Raw genomic sequence first — 21,109 nt, forward strand, 5'->3', positions numbered from 1 at the left:
TTTCTTCACAGGAAGAAAGAAATGGTTTTGAAGTTTATTAACGAAATAGTTTTTCTCTTCATGACCATGCTTGTCATTCTGGGAAACATGTCTGTTTCTGTGAACTATATGTTCAGTTTATTTAGAGGTCCTGAGAAGAAACCCATACGCCTTATTCTCATCCACTTGGCTTTTACAAACATCATACACATTCTTGCAAGAGGATTGGCAAGCACAATAGCAGCTTTTGGTTTAAGAAACTTCCTGGATGACATAGGCTGTAAGATCACTGTTTACCTAGAGAGGGTGGCCCGTGGCCTCTCCATCTGCACCAGCAGTCTCCTCACTGTGGTCCAGGCCATCATCATCAGTCTCAGAGCATGTGGGTGGAGGAGGCTCGTGCTAACATTGGCATGGCACATCTTTCTGTTCATCTCAGTCTTTTGGACACTCAGTGCTTTGATAAGTGTGGCTAACCTAATCCATTCTATCACAAGTACAAGTCTGAATATATCACAACATATGAAGGATAATAAGTATTGTTATTTTATGCCAGAAAGTCAGAATATAAAATGGATTGTTCTCCCTCTCATGGTCCTGAGAGACGCAGTGTTCCAGGGCGCCATGGGAGGGGCCAGTGGCTACATGGTGTTTCTTCTCCACAAGCACCACCAGCATGTCCTCTACCTTCAGAACTCCAAGCTTCTCTACAGAACTCCCCCTGAGCTGAGAGCTGCTCAAAGTGTCCTCCTTCTGATGCTCTGTTTTGTTTTCTTCTACTGAACAAGTTGTGCCTTTTCTCTGTTTCTAAGTCTCTTATTAGGGAACAATTGTTAGATTGCAATTACTCAAGAATTCCTGATCCTTGGTTATGCAATCTTCAGCCCCTTTTGTGCTGATTCACAGGAATGGACCTCTGGCTGACTCTTGGAATACTCAGTGGCAGAAACTGAGAAAATCTGTCTCTCATTTATCTGTTCAATAAGTGGGAAAGAATTCTCAGTTTTGTAATATTGTAGGTAAGACAAAATCCACCAAAGCACTTTAAACAAGCTGTTTTTCTTTGTAATCCTGGCCTCAGCCTTGGCTTGAGTGAGATGGTGACTAATCACAGTGAGATATAAAGATATATAAAGGAAGGCCTCAGAAGTGGCTTTAATTGTAGATTGTGAAACCGATTTTCTCAGTACCGTGATTTCAGCAGTAGGATGCGCGAGAAAAAATTTGGTAAGTTGTATCAAAAGAACTACTGTGACTTTCTTTTCTGCCAGAAATTTATCATCTTAGTTCTGTAGCCACAGTTAGACTTGTTTAGGGAAAATGTCATATATTATATAAGATTGTAGTTTCCTAACCACAATAACATAAGCACAAAAAGCTTAAGAGCTAAGGTGGGACTTCTGGAGCCCAGGGACAGAGCGATGGTCTCAGGTGGGGACCAGGGTGTCACCATTGGAACACACATGAAGAAGGAAGGAGGTGCCAGAGCAAGACTAAAATGGCAGGTAAAGGGCCACATGGCTGGAAAGTAGCCCAGACTAGAAACATTGGGGTAGAATAGCTAACTCTGCCCAGCTACAGTGCCTGAAGCTTTCAGTAAATATAAAGGTTTCTGTGTCATTATTAAGAGCTAGGGATAGCATAGAAAAAACTTGCATTTTACAAATATGTTTTATTTCGGTTACTTAATATATGCATTAATGTGTGAGGAGTTACTTAGAGCACAAAGATGACTCAAAATCAACTATATCAATAAAGCCCATTTTAGCAGCAAAATATTTTACAGCAACCAGCAGTTTCAGGTCACAAAAGCTGAAAACCTGGAGTATATTACACCTTCTGCAAACAGCTCAACAGGTTAGGGGGTTTCTTGTCCAGGACGCCCAGTTTTTCTGAGCCTGTTCCTAGCAACTTGGCTGGTCTCTGCTTCTTTCAAACAACTGGGTTTTTTCCAGAAAGTGTCTTTCAGCAGTCTGTTTAGATGCACATATGGAGGGGTAGAGACTGGAAAATCACTTTCTGGAACTTTCTGAAACTATTGGGTTGTTTACATCGGAAGAATGAGCTTCCTTGCAGGATAAAATGTTTCTCACTGTCCCACTAAACACATCCTGTAATTTTCCTCCCTCTGACCATCCTGTGTTTAAGGAGCCTCCCTCCAAGGAGGGTTCACATAGGTAAGCTCTGATGTCTGGGTACATGCAAAGCTTGGTTTTGCAGCAGGCATCCAGCAGGTGCCTCTGCCATCCCAGCAAACATTTCCTACAAAAAGCAGAACTTGGGAGTTAGCCTGCTAGTCTTGTAACCCATTACCTTGTAGGAATCCTTAGGCATTGAAATATTATACAGCGATCAGCAATTTGAAGAATAACCCAACCACAATAGGGAGTTGTCCGTCTGGGTCACCTCTCAGGATAGGTACAAGAAGATAGGGGTAACTTCCTCATGGCTTGCGAGTTTAAAACTATCTTGTTATTACCAGATAAGACCTAGGAAAAAGAATTCTTCTCCAAAAAGAAAAATGTTCCCCATGGGTCCTTGTTCTGTGCTCGGGTTCCGTGTGCTGTAAGGAAGCTGGGATAACAGGAAGGAGATGTATCTGTTGGAAGTCATTCAAACTGGCTCACACCTGAAACCATGTCTGCTCTTTTCAATTTGTGGTTGGGCCCAAGCTAACTGCTTTTCATTGGCCCTTGTAACTTGCTAGCTTGTTCCTTCCTGCCCAGCAACAAAAACCATATAAAGGCTACATAATGCTTTGGTTGGTGGGCGTTCTCTCCCAAGCCAAGTACTGCCCAGCCATGACACAGTTTGAGCTTCACGATCAGCGGGGCTTTTTTCCTTTGCAACGTTGAGTGACGGTCTTGTCTGGCTGTGACACAAGGCTTCCCAGCACAGAAAACACTCTAAAGGTAATGCTCACCATCACAATGTAAACTTCATCGCTGAGGGACACAAAGAAAGATCTGTTTGCAAAGGCAAGTAGATGCATAGCATGGAGTTTATATCTCAGATATCACTATCTCCGCCATGTCGTTGAAAATAAGACAATGGCCAGGCAAGGTGGCGCCCGCCTTTAATCCCAGCACTCGTGAGGCAGAGGAAGGCGGATCGCTGTGAGTTCGAGGCCAGCCTGGTCTACAAAGCGAGTCCAGGACAGCCAAGGCTAACACAGGGAGACCCTATCTTGAAAAACAAAAAAAACCAAAAAACAAAAAAACAAAAAAAGAAAAGAAAAGAAGACAATGAAAAAAAAAGAACAAGAATAAAGAATGAAAAATCAGGTGCCTACCAGAAAAGACCCTTGTATGTTTTCAAATTTCAGAAACTTCCATGTTTCAGAGACAGCCCATGCAGATGATGAGAGCTTCACTCATCTGTGTTCTTCAAAATGCACATCTCTAGTTCTTACCATGAAAGACGATGGGAGTGACCTCACCCAGAGAATAATCTTCCTTTCTCTTATTGGACTTGGAACTTTAGGAAACATCCTTCTACTTGTCAGACATGTACATACATTTATCATGGGTTCTGAGAAAAAACCTATAGACCTTATTTTCACTCACCCGGCGTTTTCAAATGTAATCATTATTTGTACCTCAGGAGTCAGCTATGTGGCCACAAAAGTTCATTTCAAAACTTCCTGGGGGGTGTGGGTTGCAAAGCTGTGGTTTATCTGGCAAGGGTGGCCCGAGGCCTGTCCATCTGCACCACCTGTCTCCTTAGCATCTTCCAGGCTGTCACCATCAGCCCCAGGGCCTCCTTGTGGAGAAAGCTCAAACCACAGGCTGCAGGGCAAACTCTTGCCATTCTCCTCCTCCTTTGGATCTTTAATGCTCTCATAAGCTCCAACTTGCTTCATCACATCGCAGCAGGCAGCAGTTGGAATAGATCTAGACCTGGGGCGTATAATGGATATTGCTATATGCTACCATCCAGGTTAACAGTTAAGTGGCTTTTTCTCTCTCTCTCATGGCTCTTCGTGACATCATCTTTCAGAGTCTGATGAGCTGGAGCAGTGGGTCCATGGCTGTCCACTTGTATAGACATCACATCCGGGTCCTCTACCTTCACAGCTCCAGGTTATCAAATAGTGCAAGCCCAGAAATCCAAGCCACATGGAGTGTCCTCATTCTTATAACCTGTTTCCTCTTCTATTACTTGGGAGATTTCATATTCTCCTTCTACATTGGTTTACTTTTGAAATTTGATTCCATAATGTCAAATGCTAAAATGTTTCTAGGTGTTGGCTATGCTGCAGTCAGCCCCTTTGTCTTGCTAATAAAAGATTTCCACCTGGTTTGCTGCTGGTACAATCGAGAAGTCTAGAAAATAGCCTCTCCAGTAACTAAAGGTTTATAATTTAGACTTTACCCAGAAAAAAAATCTTTTTCTAACATAATTGCTACTGTTTTCTGAGAGTAGAATGCTGTACAGAATGGTTGGGCAAAACCATGGCAGTCTCTGGGAATCTGATACCTCCTTGTGACCTCTTTGGGTACCAGGCACACATGTGCTGCACATACATATGTGACTTCCCACACACATATACAGGGATTGAGGGTCCATTAGATCTGTTTCTCCAAGCAAGTTCCCTCAGCAAGCTCCGTTGTAGCATCTTTCCCCGGGGCCAAGGAGCAGCTCTTTGAGCAGAGGAGCAGAGGATGACAGCCCAGTGGTGCTTCACCTGGGACCAGCACTGAGCTCTCAGCAGTGGTTGAGCATGGGGGGTGGGTGGGAGGCCCAGAGGCTGCCCCTGGGAACTGACTTCTGTCCCCACCCCACCCCCATTTTTGCTTGCACTCCTTGTTCTGAGAATCTTGACTAAACTGTGCTCCTGAATTCTTCTCCTCAATTCCTCAATAAAGAAGCTTGAAAGCCAATGAGAGAATAGGGCTGGACTTCCTGCCAGCCAAGGGAGGAGGAAGGAGAGTGAGGAAGTGGGCATTCAGCCTTAAGAAGAAGCCCAGGAGAGAGCAGCTGGAGCAGAGAAAGCCATGAAAGCAAGTGGGATTGTAGGTTGGAGAAAGCCAGATTATCTTAGAGGGTTAAAATGAATAAATACTGTTCAGTTCTTGTGCCATAAAGCTTGTCAAATAAATACAATAGTCCAGTCTCAATTATTTGGGTGCTGGCCAAGTTAAGAAATAAACTACATCACAATTTTAAAACAACCACTTACACCTTTTGCATTGCTGCACCCTCATCAGCCTGCAGAGGCACTCACTTATCTCTTCTAAACTCTTCAGTATTGACTTACAAAAACATTAAATGTCCCCTGACGTAACCACAAGACAGCTGCAAAAGTCAGGAAATTAAGTATTAATTATTATTCTGTTACTGACTCAACAGAACATACCCAGGCCTCAACAACTGTCCCAGGGGTGGTATTACAGGTATTGCAGTTAGCTCCAAGATCTCTCTGTGATTCTCTGGCCATGTCCTGAGTTTCTGGCAGGACAAGCTGCTCCAGGCTCACCTTGCTCCTCGCCTTGCTCACCTAGACAGCACTAGCCCTCGAATAAATCCAAAGAGTCTTGATTTATCCAAAGGTCACACTGGGACCTGTGATCTGCCACCAGATTTGGCCATAGCAACCTTTCCTTGGCTGTTGAGCTGTAGCCTACCCCTACACACAGCCCTGTGGCATGCCTTGGGTTCATTGTCCTTTCACATAAGGCATAATATAGCAAAAATCCAGTAGAAAAAGTCAGTTTCGTGAAGGGGCGCATCATTTTGTAAATTACAAGTCATCTCGGTTCACCTGGTAATTTGGCTCCCTGTGTAAATTCACTGCCTGCACCAATCAGCCAGTCAATAACCTTCGCATATCTACTGACAGTTGTTTTAGGACAGGGTGAGTCTTTCACATGAGTTCCATTGGGCTTGGGGGTCCCAGCTGCTGTCTAAGGGACAAAGAAGAAAACAGTCTGGGAGTCCTTAAACCATCAGATGCCTAGGGGAACCCTTCTCTCTCTCTCTCTCTCTCTCTCTCTCTCTCTCTCTCTCTCTCTCTCTCTCTCTCTCTCTCTCTCTCTCTCTCTCTCTCTCCTAACTGTGGCTGAGACTTTCTCAGAAAGTGCAATCTTCTGAGATGGATGGCATAGAACAGGTCAAAGCAGAGAGCGGGACATTGCTTTTTCTGTGCCTATAAGGCAGTTCCCCTTTTGATTCACGGCTTTGGACTTTACTGAAGGTGAAGAGAGGACTGCAGACAGAGAACCTGGCTGCTGCTCGCATCCTAACTGCACATCCTTCTGGGAAAGTAACTAAACTCAAGACTATACCTCCAAGGATCATTTCTATAGTTTCCTACATAAGAAATTAAATTCCAATTAAGTCTGAAACAGCTTCTAGAACAAACCTATGTAGTAATTGCAGAGGGAGAGAGTTGTACCCCAGGGACTGAGGTTCCGCAGAGGGCTTTCTTCTCCCCCACACACTGAGAACGGCGACAACTGAAGCCCAGTGACAGATTACTGCAAACAGGAACTCTACAAACCCAGAAGGTTCAAATAGAACCCTGAAGGCTCACTGGGCCAGAGGGCTAACCCAGAGCTTCTCCTCCGCTGCAGCTGCTGCAGGGAGCGTACCTGACCACTCTTTGGTGTTCTTCCTTGGGGCTGTAACATTTCCCTCAGAAGCACGTTTGCTGGTTTTCCTTCCTGAGGCTTAGGGCTTGCTGAGCCTGATCTCCAAAGGTAATGTACCACAGGCTGGGAAGATGGGTAAGTGCCAGGCTTCCATGCTGAGGAGCCAGGGCCTTTGGGGAGCTCAGAGTCTTTGTATGTGTTTTCTCTTTCTTTTGGGGGGAGACTAAGAAGGATGCAAGAACTTTTCCATCTTCTCGAGGAAAACAGTCCCACAACCTCTCTCTTCTCTAAGCCTCTGCTTTCACCTATACCATGACTGACACCAAATCACTTTTAACAAAATCTTCACTGTGTATTTGCCTCTCACATCCTCCCCCCCTTCCCTCCCTTTCCACTCTCTTTCACCCCACATGTGTTACAGTTTTCTGAACTCATTCTCAGCTGATTCATATATATATATATCCTACTTAACCTCATTGTTATATACTAGATTAATGGAGAAAATAATTCACAATTAGTATTGAAAAGTACACTTATTCTTTTTTTGGCCAGATTATAAATTAATATAATCCACTGAAAGTCAGAATTTGTTTCATGAAGCAGCAAGCACTGGGGCCATTTTTTTTGTTGAGAAAACTCTATCTGAAATGGGCACAGTTGCCTGTCTGAGTTGTTACATAGCTCAATGTTAAGCATGCGCTTTTAAGGAATTTCCAATAATGATTCAAAATCTATTTAGGAAGGTAACATCCCCTGCTACTGTTCAAATTATTCAGTCAAAAAATAAATAAACCTTGGAAGCATTTTAATAAGCAGAGATCCCAGAAAGATAGAAAACCCCAGACCCAAATTACAAAAACATAAAAGTCTTTTTAATGGCATGAAGGTATGAGGTAATGTCTTGAACACTCATTTTGTTTAGTATATTTATTTTTATGTGATGTGCATTGGTAATTTGCTTGCAACTATATCTGTCAGATCTTGAAGTTACAGACAGTTGTGAGCTTCTATGTGTGGGTGAGGGAATTGAACCCACATCCTCTGGAAGAGCAGTCAGTGCACTTAATCCATGAACCATCTCCCCAACACCAAACATTCTTTTAAAAAATAAAAATAAAAACAAAAACAAACCAGATTCTGGATCTCTGACTAAATTTTTAACCAACTCTTATTCAATATATTAGTTACAGTTGTTTCTCCTGATATGCCTGAGGCTTTATTGCACTATGGGCAGTGAATTCAGAGCACAGCATGCTTTGTTTAGTGCATAGGCACAGACTGTCATCCCTCGTTTGCAGTCAAGGAAACTGAGGCTGAAAGGCAGTGCCTGATGTTCCTCCTCATGGGCATCATCGTCCCAAACTTGGATATAAACCAGTGTCCACACAGGTTTCTCAGCCAGTGATCTTGAAGAGAAAAGAGCACAGGCGGGCACAGTGGCACACACCTGTAACCCACACACTCCTGCTCCAGAAGCAGAAGCCGGAGGTCCAGGGCTTCAAAGCACTCTAAACTGCAAAGATGAAGTTAGAACACACACACACACACACACACACACACACACACACACACACACACACACACACCAATGGCTGATAGGATGTAGAGGAGGGGAGAAGGGACATAGAGCACTCAGAGAACGTTCAACATGGGCCCATCCTGCCTTCTGCGCTTCTGGAAAAATGTGTGCACAGCTTAAAGTTCATTGCCAACCCGTCTGGATTTAGAATCATGGAAGAGACACACCTCTGGGTGTTTTAGCGGGAGTTTCCAGCGGGTTTTAACTGAGGTGAGAGGACCTGCCCTGGATGTGGGTAGCACCATCCCGTGGTCTGGGCCCCAGAATAAGTAGGAAAACGGTGCTGAGCGTCAGCATTCTCTGCATCCTGTCTGCTGATGAACGTGACCAGCTGCCCCACTCTCCTGCTGCCCTGCTCCCTGCCCAGCTGGGCTAACTTCATACTGTGAGCCAGAGCAAGCTCTCTCTCTCTCCAGATGCTGCTTGTTCAGAGGTTTACTGCAGCAATGAGAACTTAGCATGCATGGACCGCACTTTGATATGTGTCCTACAGGTGAGAACTGATCACACAAATGTAGAACTCTGAAAGCTGAACACTGGGCAAGAGGGAAGTCAGCAAGTTCCCAAAGACAGTCGCAAGAAAGTAAGGCCTAATGTCCCTCAGCCCAGCAAACAACAGTTGTTCGTGATAGCAGGACACACTGTGTGAACAGCTTGAGGAGAAGAGCCTGGAGCCTTATCAGAAGATTAAAATGGTAATGACAGTGGTACCCCTAGATTTCCAGCCTCCCCCAAGACCATATAGCAGTAACTACTCTAGTTTGATCAGTAAACAATGTACGTGTGTTGAGATATCACACTGCACTCTACAAATATATAATCATGGTACATTAATTAGAAACTTGGAAGAATTATTACTACAGAACAAAGAAGATAAGACAGAAAAACTCAAGTCAGTCTGATATGAATCAAAGCAAACCTAATGTATTAACAGGCTGAGAGAACAGATGTGGGTAAATCTAGCTGCCATGACAGTGGGGAATATGGTTTCATGGCAGCTGCAGTACTGCAACAACTGGTTGAGGGTAAACATTTCACTTACCCCTGGAGCCCCAGTGCACTGATAGGCATTGCTAGGAATCCTAACTCATAAACCGCATTCACCCCATAGCATCGCACAACACCTGAGAATCCTTCTCTCCCTGAACAAAAGCAGCTTAGCCAGATCTGTTCTAGGTTTCCTTAGAGGCTCTGAGGTCATTCTGTGGGAAGGCATCCCCCTCCTGGAACCCTTCCAGACACTATCCCACAGCAGCTCTCATGCAGAGTCTGGCTGCATCCAGTCAGTGTTCCTGCTTTGTTCAGATCACAGGCAGAAGGAGAGATAAACATGTTTTGTGTATAGATCACAAGTGGGGGATGAGAAAAAGACTTGTAATAGAGCAGGTGATGTTTATCCCCTTTGAAGTCGAACCACCATGTGGGGGACATAGGTTATCAACCAGCTGAAAAGCATCCTTGAACAAATTCTGAAAGGAAGTATAAACGTGAGCCGAACACAAGAGGCGTGGCCTTTGGAGACTTGGGATAGTTTTGGCTGTTCATTGCTCCACTTCGAGATGCTCCTAGAGAGAACCGCTCTGCTGGGCTCCTGCTGAGGCTCCGGGTTCTGGTTGCTCCTGGCATAATCATTAACAGGCTCACTAATACAGTCTTTGGTTCGGCTTTGTCAGCTGCACCTATAGTGATGCAGTGTGTGGGTGAGTTTTGTGTTAAGGTATAAGATAACCTTGGGAAATTTGGAAGCAGTGAAAATGACAAAACAGTTTGCATTAAAGCACCTATGGAGTATAAAAATGTATGACTCAAAGTATGGTAACTAGAGGCAAGAGAGAAAACAGGTCTTTGCTGTTTTCATAGTAAAAGAAAACTCACATAGTAACCAAACACATTGCAGAAGAAAGGTCTCTCACTCTGAAAGATGCTGATGTTGATGCAGTTAGGTAGGGTTGGTTTCATTTCTCTTGGTTTTTGTTTTGTTTTGGAGGGTGTCCTCTGGTTTTCTTGGGGTGGGGTCTTCAGAGAGGGTCTTGTTATGTTTCTATAGCTGATCTGAATCTCACTATGTACTTCAGGCTGGTAATGAATTCACAGTAATCCTCCTTCCATGCCCTTCTTCAAATGCAGGGAAAACAGATGTGAATCACCATTCTTAACACAATTTTTTAAAAATAATTGTTTATATACTAAGTGTGGATGAAGGGGAGAGGCGAAGGAAGGTTCAAGTTTGAGGAATTGACTGACAGGAGTGTTAAAAAAAACCAAGTAGAAAATGCAAGGAGACATTCAAGTTAGTAAACTGTTCAATTCATTTCAATACATTCTGAGATTCAAAATACAGGGAATATATATACATTTGAATGTGTAATTTAATTTTACTAATATGAAAATCAGGAGGCTAAACCTGTTTGGTAATTTCAAATTTTTTTAGTCTTCTCCCATAGATACCACTTTCAGTACAAGGTGTCCCATAAAGACAAGCAAATGTTTAGATATAGAAGAGGGGGGAAATCTGTTTGATTGCACAGGTCAGGGCCTTCTTTTATATACCAGAAACACACTATAACATAAAATTTATTTTACAGGTACATATAATTTCTGTTACCTTTCCTCCAACTCTACTTGCAAGATCTCAAGGTTGCTGCCCAAGAAGTGAGAAATGGTTTTGAATACTAGCGAAATAACAATATTCCTTTTTTTAATTGGACTTGGCACTGTTGCAAATGTCTATGTTTTTGTGAATTATACATGTACTTTTTTGGGTTCTGGGAATATGTCTATATACTTAATTCTCATCCATGTAGCTTTGACAAATATTATAATGCTTTTTTCCAGGGGAATACCAATGACAATAGTGGCTTTAGGTATGAGGCACTTCCTTGGTGATGTAGGCTGTCACGTTAGTGTTTATCTAGAAAGGATGGCCCGGGGCCTCTCCATCTGCACCAGCAGTCTCCTCACAGTGGTCCAGGCCATCATCATGAGCCCCAGAGCCTCCTGCTGTGGAAGGCTCAGACTGACGTCTGCATGGCATGTGCTTCTCTCACTGCTCCTCTTTTGGATTCTCAATCCCTTGATCAGCATGAACATCCTCCTTTCCTTCAGAGACAAAGGGACAAACACATCACCACTGCACAAGAATAGCAGATATTGTTATTTCAAAAAAGAAAGTCAAAAAATAAACAACGTTTTTCTCACCCTCCTGGTCCTGAGAGATGCAGTGTTCCAGGGCACCATGGGAGGGGCCAGTGGCTACATGGTGTTTCTTCTCCACAGGCACCACCAGTATGTCCTCTACCTTCAGAGCTCCAAGCTTCTCTACAGAACTCCCCCTGAGCTGAGAGCTGCTCAAAGTGTCCTCCTTCTGATGCTCTGCTTTGTTGTCTTCTACTGGACAGATTGTGTTGTTTCTTTATATTTATCTTCCTCTTTAAAGAATGACTCCTTAACAGTGCATTTTCAAGAATTCCTGACCCTTGGTTATGCAGTTGTCAGCCCCCTCGTGCTGATCCACAGGGATGGCCACCTGGCCGAGTGCTGTCATGCTCAGAGATATTGAGAAGCCCCGTTGCTTCGATCTCTTCAGAAAAGGGGACTTGAAATGGCTGGTGGTGTTTTCTATGCCTTGTATATTTTTTTTAAATCAAGCAATAAAAGCTTAAGCAGGTTCTCACACAGTACAGCTGGAGGCAAGCAGCCTACATCTGACACAAATATGCAGGGAAGCCTGGGGGACACATGTCCTCACTTCATCCTTCAGCGTTCGGTGTGAACTCTGTCCATAGATGGTGGGCTTTCCCCACCAAGCTTCAGGTAGTGAAGATCAGCAGAGCAATGTGTCAACATCTGCACAAGTTACTTAAGTGAATCCCTTTCACTGTGGAACCCCATTTCTAGGAACTAATCCTTCAGATACACATGTTCACTACAGAAACACAGTTAAAGATAGTGTGCATCATCCTAAACACATTACCTAAATGCCAAACCAGATGTGCATTTGTTAGCTGCTTGAAAATATTCAATGACTGAGGGTGTAACTCAGTGTCAGAGTGACTTCCTCTATGGACAAGATCGAGGCTCCATCTTCAGAACATAAACAAAGAGAAAAATACAAAACAAAACACATCCCCCGATTTTTACTGCATGTAGGACTGGTGCAGTATTTCCGCAGGAAGACACCACTGACAACCTGAGCTCGGCTTCCCGGACCCACATGGCAGAAGAAGAAAACTGACTCTTTTCACTTGTCCTTTGAGCTCCTCATGTGTGCCACGGGACATGCATGCCCTCTTCCATAAATAGATGTAACTTTTAAAACTTCAAATATTTTAATATTATAAAATCATCAATGAGCTCAAAAATTTACTTCTATGGAATGATATTCAAAGGTGTCTTAATTTAATAAAATAAAAATGTGAAAATAGTGTAATACAGTTATATGAAATAGAATTTTCTTCCATTTGCAAAAGTAAACCTACTAATAATTATTACATTTGAGGAAAAACTAGATAAACAGAGCTTAATAAGTACTTCCTTTTGCCTTTCTGAGTTTTGTTTTTTAATTATGAGGAAACTGAAGAGTTAGGTGAGCAGTAAAGAGCACATACTGCTCTGGAAAAGGACCCATGTTTGATTCCCAGTGCATCAAGTGGTTCACAATGGCTTACGACCCCAGGTCCAGGGTCATCTGGCACTTCTAGTCTTCCTGGGCACCTACACTCAATTGCACAGACACATACACATAGATAAAAATAAACATTTTGGCTCTTGGGGATTTCTATTTTTGTTGTTGTTGTTTTGTTCTGTTTTGTTTTTCTTTTTGAGATACACTGTCATGTAACCCATATTTGCCTCAAACTTGCTTGAAGGCAGAGGCTGGACTTGAACTTTCAGTCTTCCTTCCCTACCTTCCAATGGCTGGAATTATCAGTATGTGCCACTCTGCCTGCGTCAAAATTTATTTTGATGGCTGGTTGAAGGACTGAGAGGTGTAGAAATGGTGCTGTTCAATGGTCCTCCTGACAGAAATAACACGTCAAACTGCTAGGAGGTGAGGTACAGCCAGGGCAAAGGTCTTTCAGGGGAGGGATTTCCTCTGCTCTGCTGAGGTAACTGAAGAGGAGCTGAATTTATCACAACATATGGGTGGTGAGAATTCTTGTTATTTTATGCTAGAAAGTCAGAAAATAAAATGGATTGTTCTCCCTCTCATGGTCCAGAGATGCAGTGTTCCAGGGCGCCATGGGAGCGGCCAGTGGCTACATGGTGTTTCTTCTCCACAGGCACCACCAGCATGTCCTCTACCTTCAGAACTCCAAGCTTCTCTACAGAACTCCCCCTGAGCTGAGAGCTGCTCAGAGTGTCCTCCTTCTGATGCTCTGTTTTGTTTTCTTCTACTGGACAGATTGTGCCTTTTCTCTATTATTAACTCTCTCTTCAGGGCGCAATTCTGAGATTGTAATTATTCAAGAATTCCTGATCCTTGGTTATGCAATCTTCAGCCCTCTTTTGCTGGTTCACAGGGGTGGACTTCTGGCTGAGTGCTGGAATATTCAGTGGGAGAAACTGAGAAAATCTGTCTCTCATTTATCTGTTCAATAGATGTGAAAGCATTCTCAGTTTTGTAATATTGTAGGTAAGACAAAATCCACCAAAGCACTTTAAACATATTGTTTTTCTTTGTTTGCAATCCTGGCCTCAGCCTTGGCTTGAGTGAGATGGTGACTAATCACAGTGACATATAAAGATATATAAAGGAAGGCCTCAGAAGTGGCTTTAATTGTAGATTGTGAAACCGATTTTCTCAGTACCGTGATTTCAGCAGTAGGATGCACGAGAAAAAATTTGGTAAATTTTATCAAAAGAACTAGTATAACTTTCTTTCTGTAAGAAACTTATTATCTTTGATCTGTAGCCACAGTTAGACTTGTTTAGGGAAAATGTCATATATTATAAGATTGCTGTTTCCTAACCACAATAACATAAGCACAAAAAGCTAATTTTGGGCTGCTTAAATCCGTTAAAGTCTAGGCTCACAACCAAAAATATATGAAAATAGTTTATGGAATTACAGAAAATGATGAGGACTCAAAATCTCTTTATCTAGAATTACATGTACTGTGCAATTTCAGTCAACTGGATCCATTGACATCAATCTCAGAACTCAATTGCATACAAATATTTAATTAATGCATGAAGACTTTCTGCAGGAATGTGACTGTGGGATGAACAGATAACAAATGAACAGTAAAGTTCCATTTTATATCCTAGAATTTCTGTGTTGACATAAACGTGAACTCCTCTTTTTCCAATATGAATAGATAAATGTGTTTGTGAGCAGAAAGGGCTTGTTTGTAGCTGCCCTTTGTTGGTATCCTGGCTCATAACACTACCCATCTCTCTGTCTCCAAAGAATGGCAAAAGGGTCTGATTCTGCTTTAATTTAATTGAAAATTTCTGCAATTGGATCTACATAATAAGTTTCCAGGTAGAGAATATGGTTCTAGCTATCATATACCAGATAAACTCATCCTTTAAAAGTACTTACTGAGATTTAACTTACTATATAATGTTTGAAAATAAATCTTAGCTGGGCATGGTGCCACATGCCTATAATCCCAGCAGTCAGGGAGGAAGAGGCAGGCAGACCTCTGTGAGTTTCAGGACAGCCTGGTCTACAAAGAGAACAACCAAAACTACACAGAAAAACCCTGTCTCTCTCTCTCTCTCTCTCTCTCTCTCTCTCTCTCTCTCTCTCTCTCACACACACACACACACACACACACACACACAAAATGTTTAGAATTTTTAGAGACTTATTTGTAGCCTACTTAATAATAACATTTCTATCACACCTGCCAACAACCCATGCACACATCTGGGTACATCCTGGTTCTGCTTTACAATGGTGAATACTTATTTAGTTTTTGTTTGGTTACACAATGAAAAAAAAGTTATCATTTTGTGTCATGATTTAATGTCGTAGTTCCTTAAGTAGCTCGGCTTTCCAATATAAATACAAATTTGCAATGTGAATATGAGTGTATTTTTCTTAATTTCTCAGCTTCTTTGTTAAAGGCTTAAAAAGTGTCTAAGATAAAGGGCCAGACCAACCGAGCACTTTCTAAGACAGTGTTTGAGATTTGGCTCAAAAGGAAGTGAGGTGAAGACCTGGGGATGGATGGAGAACAAACAATGTGTTAAACCTGAACCTCAGAAGTTGATCACTGAGCATTAAGCACAGACAGGAGATGCATGAGCTGAGACAGCGTGAGAAAGGACAGATTGGAATTTGAGCAGCTGACAGTAGTGCTATTCTGGACTTCTTCCTGGATCAGTAGGATTGAGTCCAAAGTAAAATGGATTTAATAAATATGCAGAACAAGTGCTATGCAATTTCAGTCAACAGAATCCATTGCCTCGAATCATAGACCTTAAATGCATGGAAACATTTAATTGATGCATAAAATAAATAAAACTGAAGGAATCTAAGTTAAAGGTGTTGTAAATCTACATGAGTGTAAGGAACAGAATATGAAAATGTGGAATTTATAGTAGTTTCGTCGATGGACTTTCACTCTCTTCTCTTCATAGATTTTGTTGCCAGTAAAGTAAAATTATGACACAAATCCTGCAGTGATTTTTGCCTAGGAAACGTTCCATAGTATTTAAACAAATGATGACCAGGAAAAAAAAAGTTTGAAATTTGGGACATGGATATCGAGATCAAGGCAATTTTCTAGGTGTGAGTGTGTTTGCCTACAACCCCAGGCCTGGGGAGGTGAGGAAAGGAAGAAAGAGGGATAGAGGCGGAAGAGGAGGAGAAGGAGCTTAGTAGATGGCTCCACCAGGCGTACTGACCTGTGTAACTCTAGCTCTGAGAAGGTGGAGAAAGATAGATCCTGGCAGGACACTGGCCAGTCAGTCTGTCAAGTCTACAAACTCTGAGAGGCTGTGTTTCAAAAGATCAGATGTAGAGGTTGGGTGACATGGTTCACTAAGGAACGGTACATGTCATCAAGCCTGATGACACAGTCCTTGGGACCCAAATAGTATAAGGAGAGAACTGACGCCTATACATTTTCCTCTGGCCTCCATGTGCATGTCACGCATACACACAAATGTAATTTTTAAAATCAGAGACAATGGAGGGAGCCATAATGGAAGATGACACCAGATATCAACCTCCATATTTACAGAGGGGAGTGGTAAAGAGAGAAAGAGAAGTAGAGAGAGACCCTACATGAGGATAATACTCCTCCCAGAAGCAATGCACTAACAGAAACCCTGGTGCCTAACAAAGGACACTACCCTTTGAGTTATTGGTCAAGGGTGTCCAAAGATCCCCAAAATAACATAGGCTCTAGCAATTGTCCTAGGTTACTTCCCTGAACTTGGAGGCAGGTGCCTATTGCTGAAGATATCTCAAACTTTACATCCAGGACTGGAAGGAATCAAGCTGGTATTGACCTGGAAGTCTCCTCCTTGAGGGCTAGCTCTAGATAGTATTGTAAGTTGATGTATGAGCTGCCTGTGTAGCCCCATGACTCCCACCATGACAGTAATGACTAGACCACTCAAGTGTAAGCCAACCCTAATCACAGATTTTCCTAGAAAGAGTCATTATGGTCATGGTGTCTCTTCACAGCAATAAGACCCTAAGACACACCTCACCCAACAAATCCTGTTCCCTTTGCTGCCAACAGATCTACACCTGGTCAAACACATAGGACGTGAGGCAGTGGACTGTTCAGCCTCTGTTGGTACATAGACAATATATTCCCTATGCCTAAGGCTCATGCAACTTTGCAGAAGAGGGGAGCCAAAATATTGCAAAAGACAGAGGAGGGGTACATCTGCCGACAGTTAGTGTCTTCTAAGCCTAACAAAGACAGTACACCTGTGAAACCTCAGCAATATGCTTGCCTACACAAGATCTGTACAATGACCACACCAGGAGACATGACAGCATGAGTCTGAGGAAGCTTCTCACCAGGTCCCGCCCCTAGGTGAAGAGCTAAGCTACAGGCAATGGAGGAATGAAAACAAGGAGAGAAGGGTGGAAATTGTGTTAAGGACAGTGTACACACTTATGAAAGTCTTCAAAAAGTACAAATGACAATGTCTTTTTAAGGGAATACGAAAGTCGTCCTCAGTGGAGAGCAATGGAAAGGAGGCTTAATTGGCTGGGCTGCTCCTGGCAGAACTGTGGGACCAGACCCGATCCTAGGATGAAGTTCTGAAAACTTAAGTTAGTTAAGCACTAGTAGCCCCACTGCTTTACATGAGGGACCACCTGGTCATAAAATGCTACTTTTGAAATTTCATGGACTTGGGCCCCAGTGGTGTGCTTGGAGGATGCTTATCTGTGCTGGCGACCTCTCGATGGCCTGAATACACAAGAATAGACACTGGAGTGGGAAGCTGTAACGGGGGAATGAAGAACGGTTTGAGGTTTTACAGCACTCAAGTATCAACATCAGTGTGTTCCCTGGCTTGCAGAAAGCTGCCCTGTGTGTTTTCAGACTTGCAAGAGGCAGTTTGTGGACAACTCACAAAGTGCAGCGAAAAGAGCATAAAAGAAAGCATCACTCCCCTTTAGGTGGGGACCCATGTACTGAACTCTAGATCAAGTCAGATGCAGCTGTCTCACTTCCTTCTGAGATATCACTGACTGACAGCCACTTGTCCCAGCCACTTGTCAAGCAGGGAGGAGGGTGACGCAGGCCATCCTTAGGTGCAGTGCTGTCTACCAAGCAACAGCAAAAAGATGCTTTGCCTGTACATTTGTTAACTTCCTCTACATCCTTTTCCTGACTGTGAATGCCATACCACCTCGGTAGCCGTCCTTCCCAGGGCAGTGGCTCCTTACCCAGCCTGTTACATCTGTGAGACATCTTCAGCTGTCCTGACTGACTCTCAGCTCTCCCCATCCTGCACGCCCTCACCTGTCTCCCTCTGTCCATGTGGCACCTGAATGTGGACGACCAAGTATCCTTATGCACAGGTCTAGAGAAATGGGAAAGCCTGGGTATAGAAACTTCAGACATTGTTTGCTGTCTGAATTCACACACTTCTATGAAGACAATTAAACCCTAATTAATACTGAAGTGATTCCTGAGACAAAGTAGTAAAGTAATTATGGAGGCACAAGTCCTGTAGAGACACCCTTCTCTGTGGCAGCATTGCAACTGTGACAAGTGAGGTCCCAGAGACTCTTTATAACAGTTAAGGCTCCACAGCCCTAGAGATACAAATGCAACGGGAGAAGGCTCACCTTCCAGGACAAACTCAGAACCTGACTGCCAAGGTGAGTAGACCTAGGGCTCTCTGCTTTACACAAGTGCCACATAAATTTCCCCCTCAAGTGTGAATGTTAATCTCTTTTTAGTATGCCAGGGAGTCAAGAGAGGGTGTGAAAGGCTTACTAACTTCGCTCTACTACCTATATCTAAATATAGGTGACTGAGCCAAGAAAAATGAAGGAGACCACTTCCAGCACCCAGCACCCACCCCACCATTGCTTGAGCATCTCTGTCCAAGTCCAAGATTAAGTATCTTTAGAGAGCTCTGGGATCTTGTCCTAGGTCCTCACCATATGTTCTTTTGGAAGATAGACGATTGGTCTGGGTTTCTAGGTAGAAGTCTATTTTAGCCTTTTGCCTATGCCATGATTCTGTTTCCTGAATTAGTTACATACATTTCTTCACCTGACCTTTGGGGTAACACCATGTTTTGAATGGACCATATTTTTCTTATTATATTCCTAAGTCCATGTGCATTGTGTTTAATTTGAGGTATTATTTGGGCGTCCATTCTTAACATCTCCCTATCTCCATGCATATTAGGACACATATGTAAATCAGCTTCACTTGCTACATGTGTTTCTTAAGGACTCTGTTGTGAAGAAACTGTCCTTTTGAAAATTCTTGCTGTTTTGCCAGGTTGTTTGTTTAGTATTATTAGAGGGTACCTCCCTTAAATTTAGCTCAGTATTGCATCCAGGAAGCTCCAATCTCATACTTATCTGAGGCTCTAGAGCCTGGGATGAGTGCACTTATCCAGCTGTGCTGCCAAGTGTTGTCTGGGTGGTATATTATGCATACACTGAATGCAAAGCATCTCTTCTAAAAACAGTGTGCTGGAGTGCTCCACAAGCAATTTGGAGGATGGGGCCTGTAGCTCAGAGGTGTTATTTGGCTTGAATGCATGAAGCCTGAGATTCAATCCCCAGAGCAGCCAAAAAGAAAAACAAAGAAAACATTTACAGTGATATTTGACGTTCCCTCTCTGACGTTCTTCATTTTTATTCTATGATAGTGAAACAGTAACTTCTTAGATATCTCAAGTTAATAATAAATATGATCCTGAGCTATGGACAGTTGGAAGGATGAGAGAGATAAAAAGATAGTGACCCCAGAAAAGGCAGAAAAAAATAAGACACAAGATAATAGTTGATTAGTACATAAGGGCATTGAGGTATAAGGAGTGACAAAATAATCATTTTATAGTCCAGACTTATTAGTTAAAACAGATGTGCTTAGTTAAAGCTGGTCACATTCTGCACTGCATGAGAGATTTAGCCTCAGTTGGACCTGTCATAGCGCACTGGTCCCGCCTATAGTCTCTTTAATTGGTCAGGAGAGACAAAGATCAAAAAGAGCAGTTTGTGTACTGAAAGCCTGGGGCTACCTAATGGCAAGCAGGGACGCAGCTCTGTCCAGAAACCTCCAGGACAGAACCCTCTGCTGCAGTCAGTTGATAAGTAGGGGGTAATAATGACAAGGCAGAAGTGATCAAATCATGGGCACTAGAGCTCATGTCAGAGGCCGTCCCCACTCTCCCCACCCCCAGAGTTGTTTCAGAAAACCACTCTGAAAATTATGTTTCTCCAAATGCAAGATCAAAGGGAATAATGGGCAATGTTAGAGACGGTAGGAAAGATGAAATGTGGCTAAACCTGTGAAAAGTCGAAATTGAAGCAACAGGGTTTCCCAAGTGTCTGTGTGTTTGCTGTAGAGAGGGAGACAGGTGAAGCATGTACCCTGGACATTTGTAACTTCAGAATGAGCATATGATAGGGTGAAGTGAAACGATGAGAAAAAATTCTGGTTGGCAGAATTTGGCTTCAAATCATCCATATTAAAACTATTAGTGAAATATATAAGAGTTTCTACAAGTATATTGGTTTTGCTAAGATGGTGATGATGATGATGGTGATGATGATGATGATGATGATGATGATGATGATGACGACGACGACGAAGACATACCTAAGGACAGAATTTGGGACTAGTGCAATGACCCACAGAGTCCCATCGACATACGAATGGGGCTCTTAGGACAAAGATATCCATCATTCAATATGTCTTGATTCTGCTCATATAGAAGTAAAGACCTATGACATGAAAGTGTTTGCAGATACATATCATCATTCCTGGTGAGTAGTTCAAAAAGGTGCTGGCTGGAAACAAGTATTTCTGAGCAGGAAGAAAGAAACCAGGAGTTCAAAGGTCATGGCTGTCAGGGGAACAGTCTAACCTTTCTAGCAGAGCTAGGTTCCATGGCAAACACATCCCTTTTGAGATTTATGTTTGGTTTGGGGCAGGTGCTGAGAAGACACATCCTCTCACCATTCACAAATATCTTAGATGACGCAGGCTGTGAGACTGTTATTGTCTTAAAGATGTGTTTATTTTTATGAGTATGCATGTTTCACCTGCATGCACGTCTGTGACCAGCATCCCACAATTTCCAAGTGTGATTACAGGGCACACCTCATCAGCTAGAACTGGAAATACACTTGGTTGTCATCCATCATGATGGCTCTAAGTGCTGGTCCAGGGTTCTCTACAGCAGCCATGGGGCTGTTAACTGCTGATCCATCTCTCAGGTCCCTACGGAACTGTTATTTACATGGCCAGTGAAGCCAGGGCTTTTCTGTTTGCACACACACACT

The 21,109-nt window shown here is 42.9% G+C and overlaps 2 protein-coding genes and 1 pseudogene across 3 annotated transcripts in view; all 3 read left to right on the forward strand.

The window, feature by feature from the left end:
* Nucleotides 1–13,752, forward strand: LOC311606154 (vomeronasal type-1 receptor 4-like; the record flags this gene model as incomplete). The annotated part of the gene is made up of 3 exons (XM_084797231.1): nucleotides 1–292; nucleotides 11,067–11,552; nucleotides 13,556–13,752. The coding sequence occupies exons 1-3, from the start codon at nucleotides 22–24 to the stop codon at nucleotides 13,750–13,752; spliced, it is 954 nt and encodes a 317-aa protein (XP_084653357.1). The 5' UTR covers nucleotides 1–21.
* LOC311605021 (putative vomeronasal receptor-like protein 4) lies at nucleotides 3,393–4,308 on the forward strand (annotated as a pseudogene). Its single transcript has one exon. The product of its transcript is annotated as a putative vomeronasal receptor-like protein 4 (transcript).
* LOC311606138 (vomeronasal type-1 receptor 4-like) overlaps nucleotides 8,781–21,109 on the forward strand; it is a 26,155-nt gene continuing 13,826 nt past the window's right edge. The window contains exon 1 of the mRNA XM_084797207.1: nucleotides 8,781–8,846. The gene's annotated coding sequence lies outside the window, so the exon portion shown is untranslated. The remainder of the gene's footprint in view (nucleotides 8,847–21,109) is intronic.

Source organism: Acomys minous, assembly GCF_964271855.1.
Source record: "Acomys minous genome assembly, chromosome: 9".
NCBI classification, from domain to species: domain Eukaryota; kingdom Metazoa; phylum Chordata; class Mammalia; order Rodentia; family Muridae; genus Acomys; species Acomys minous.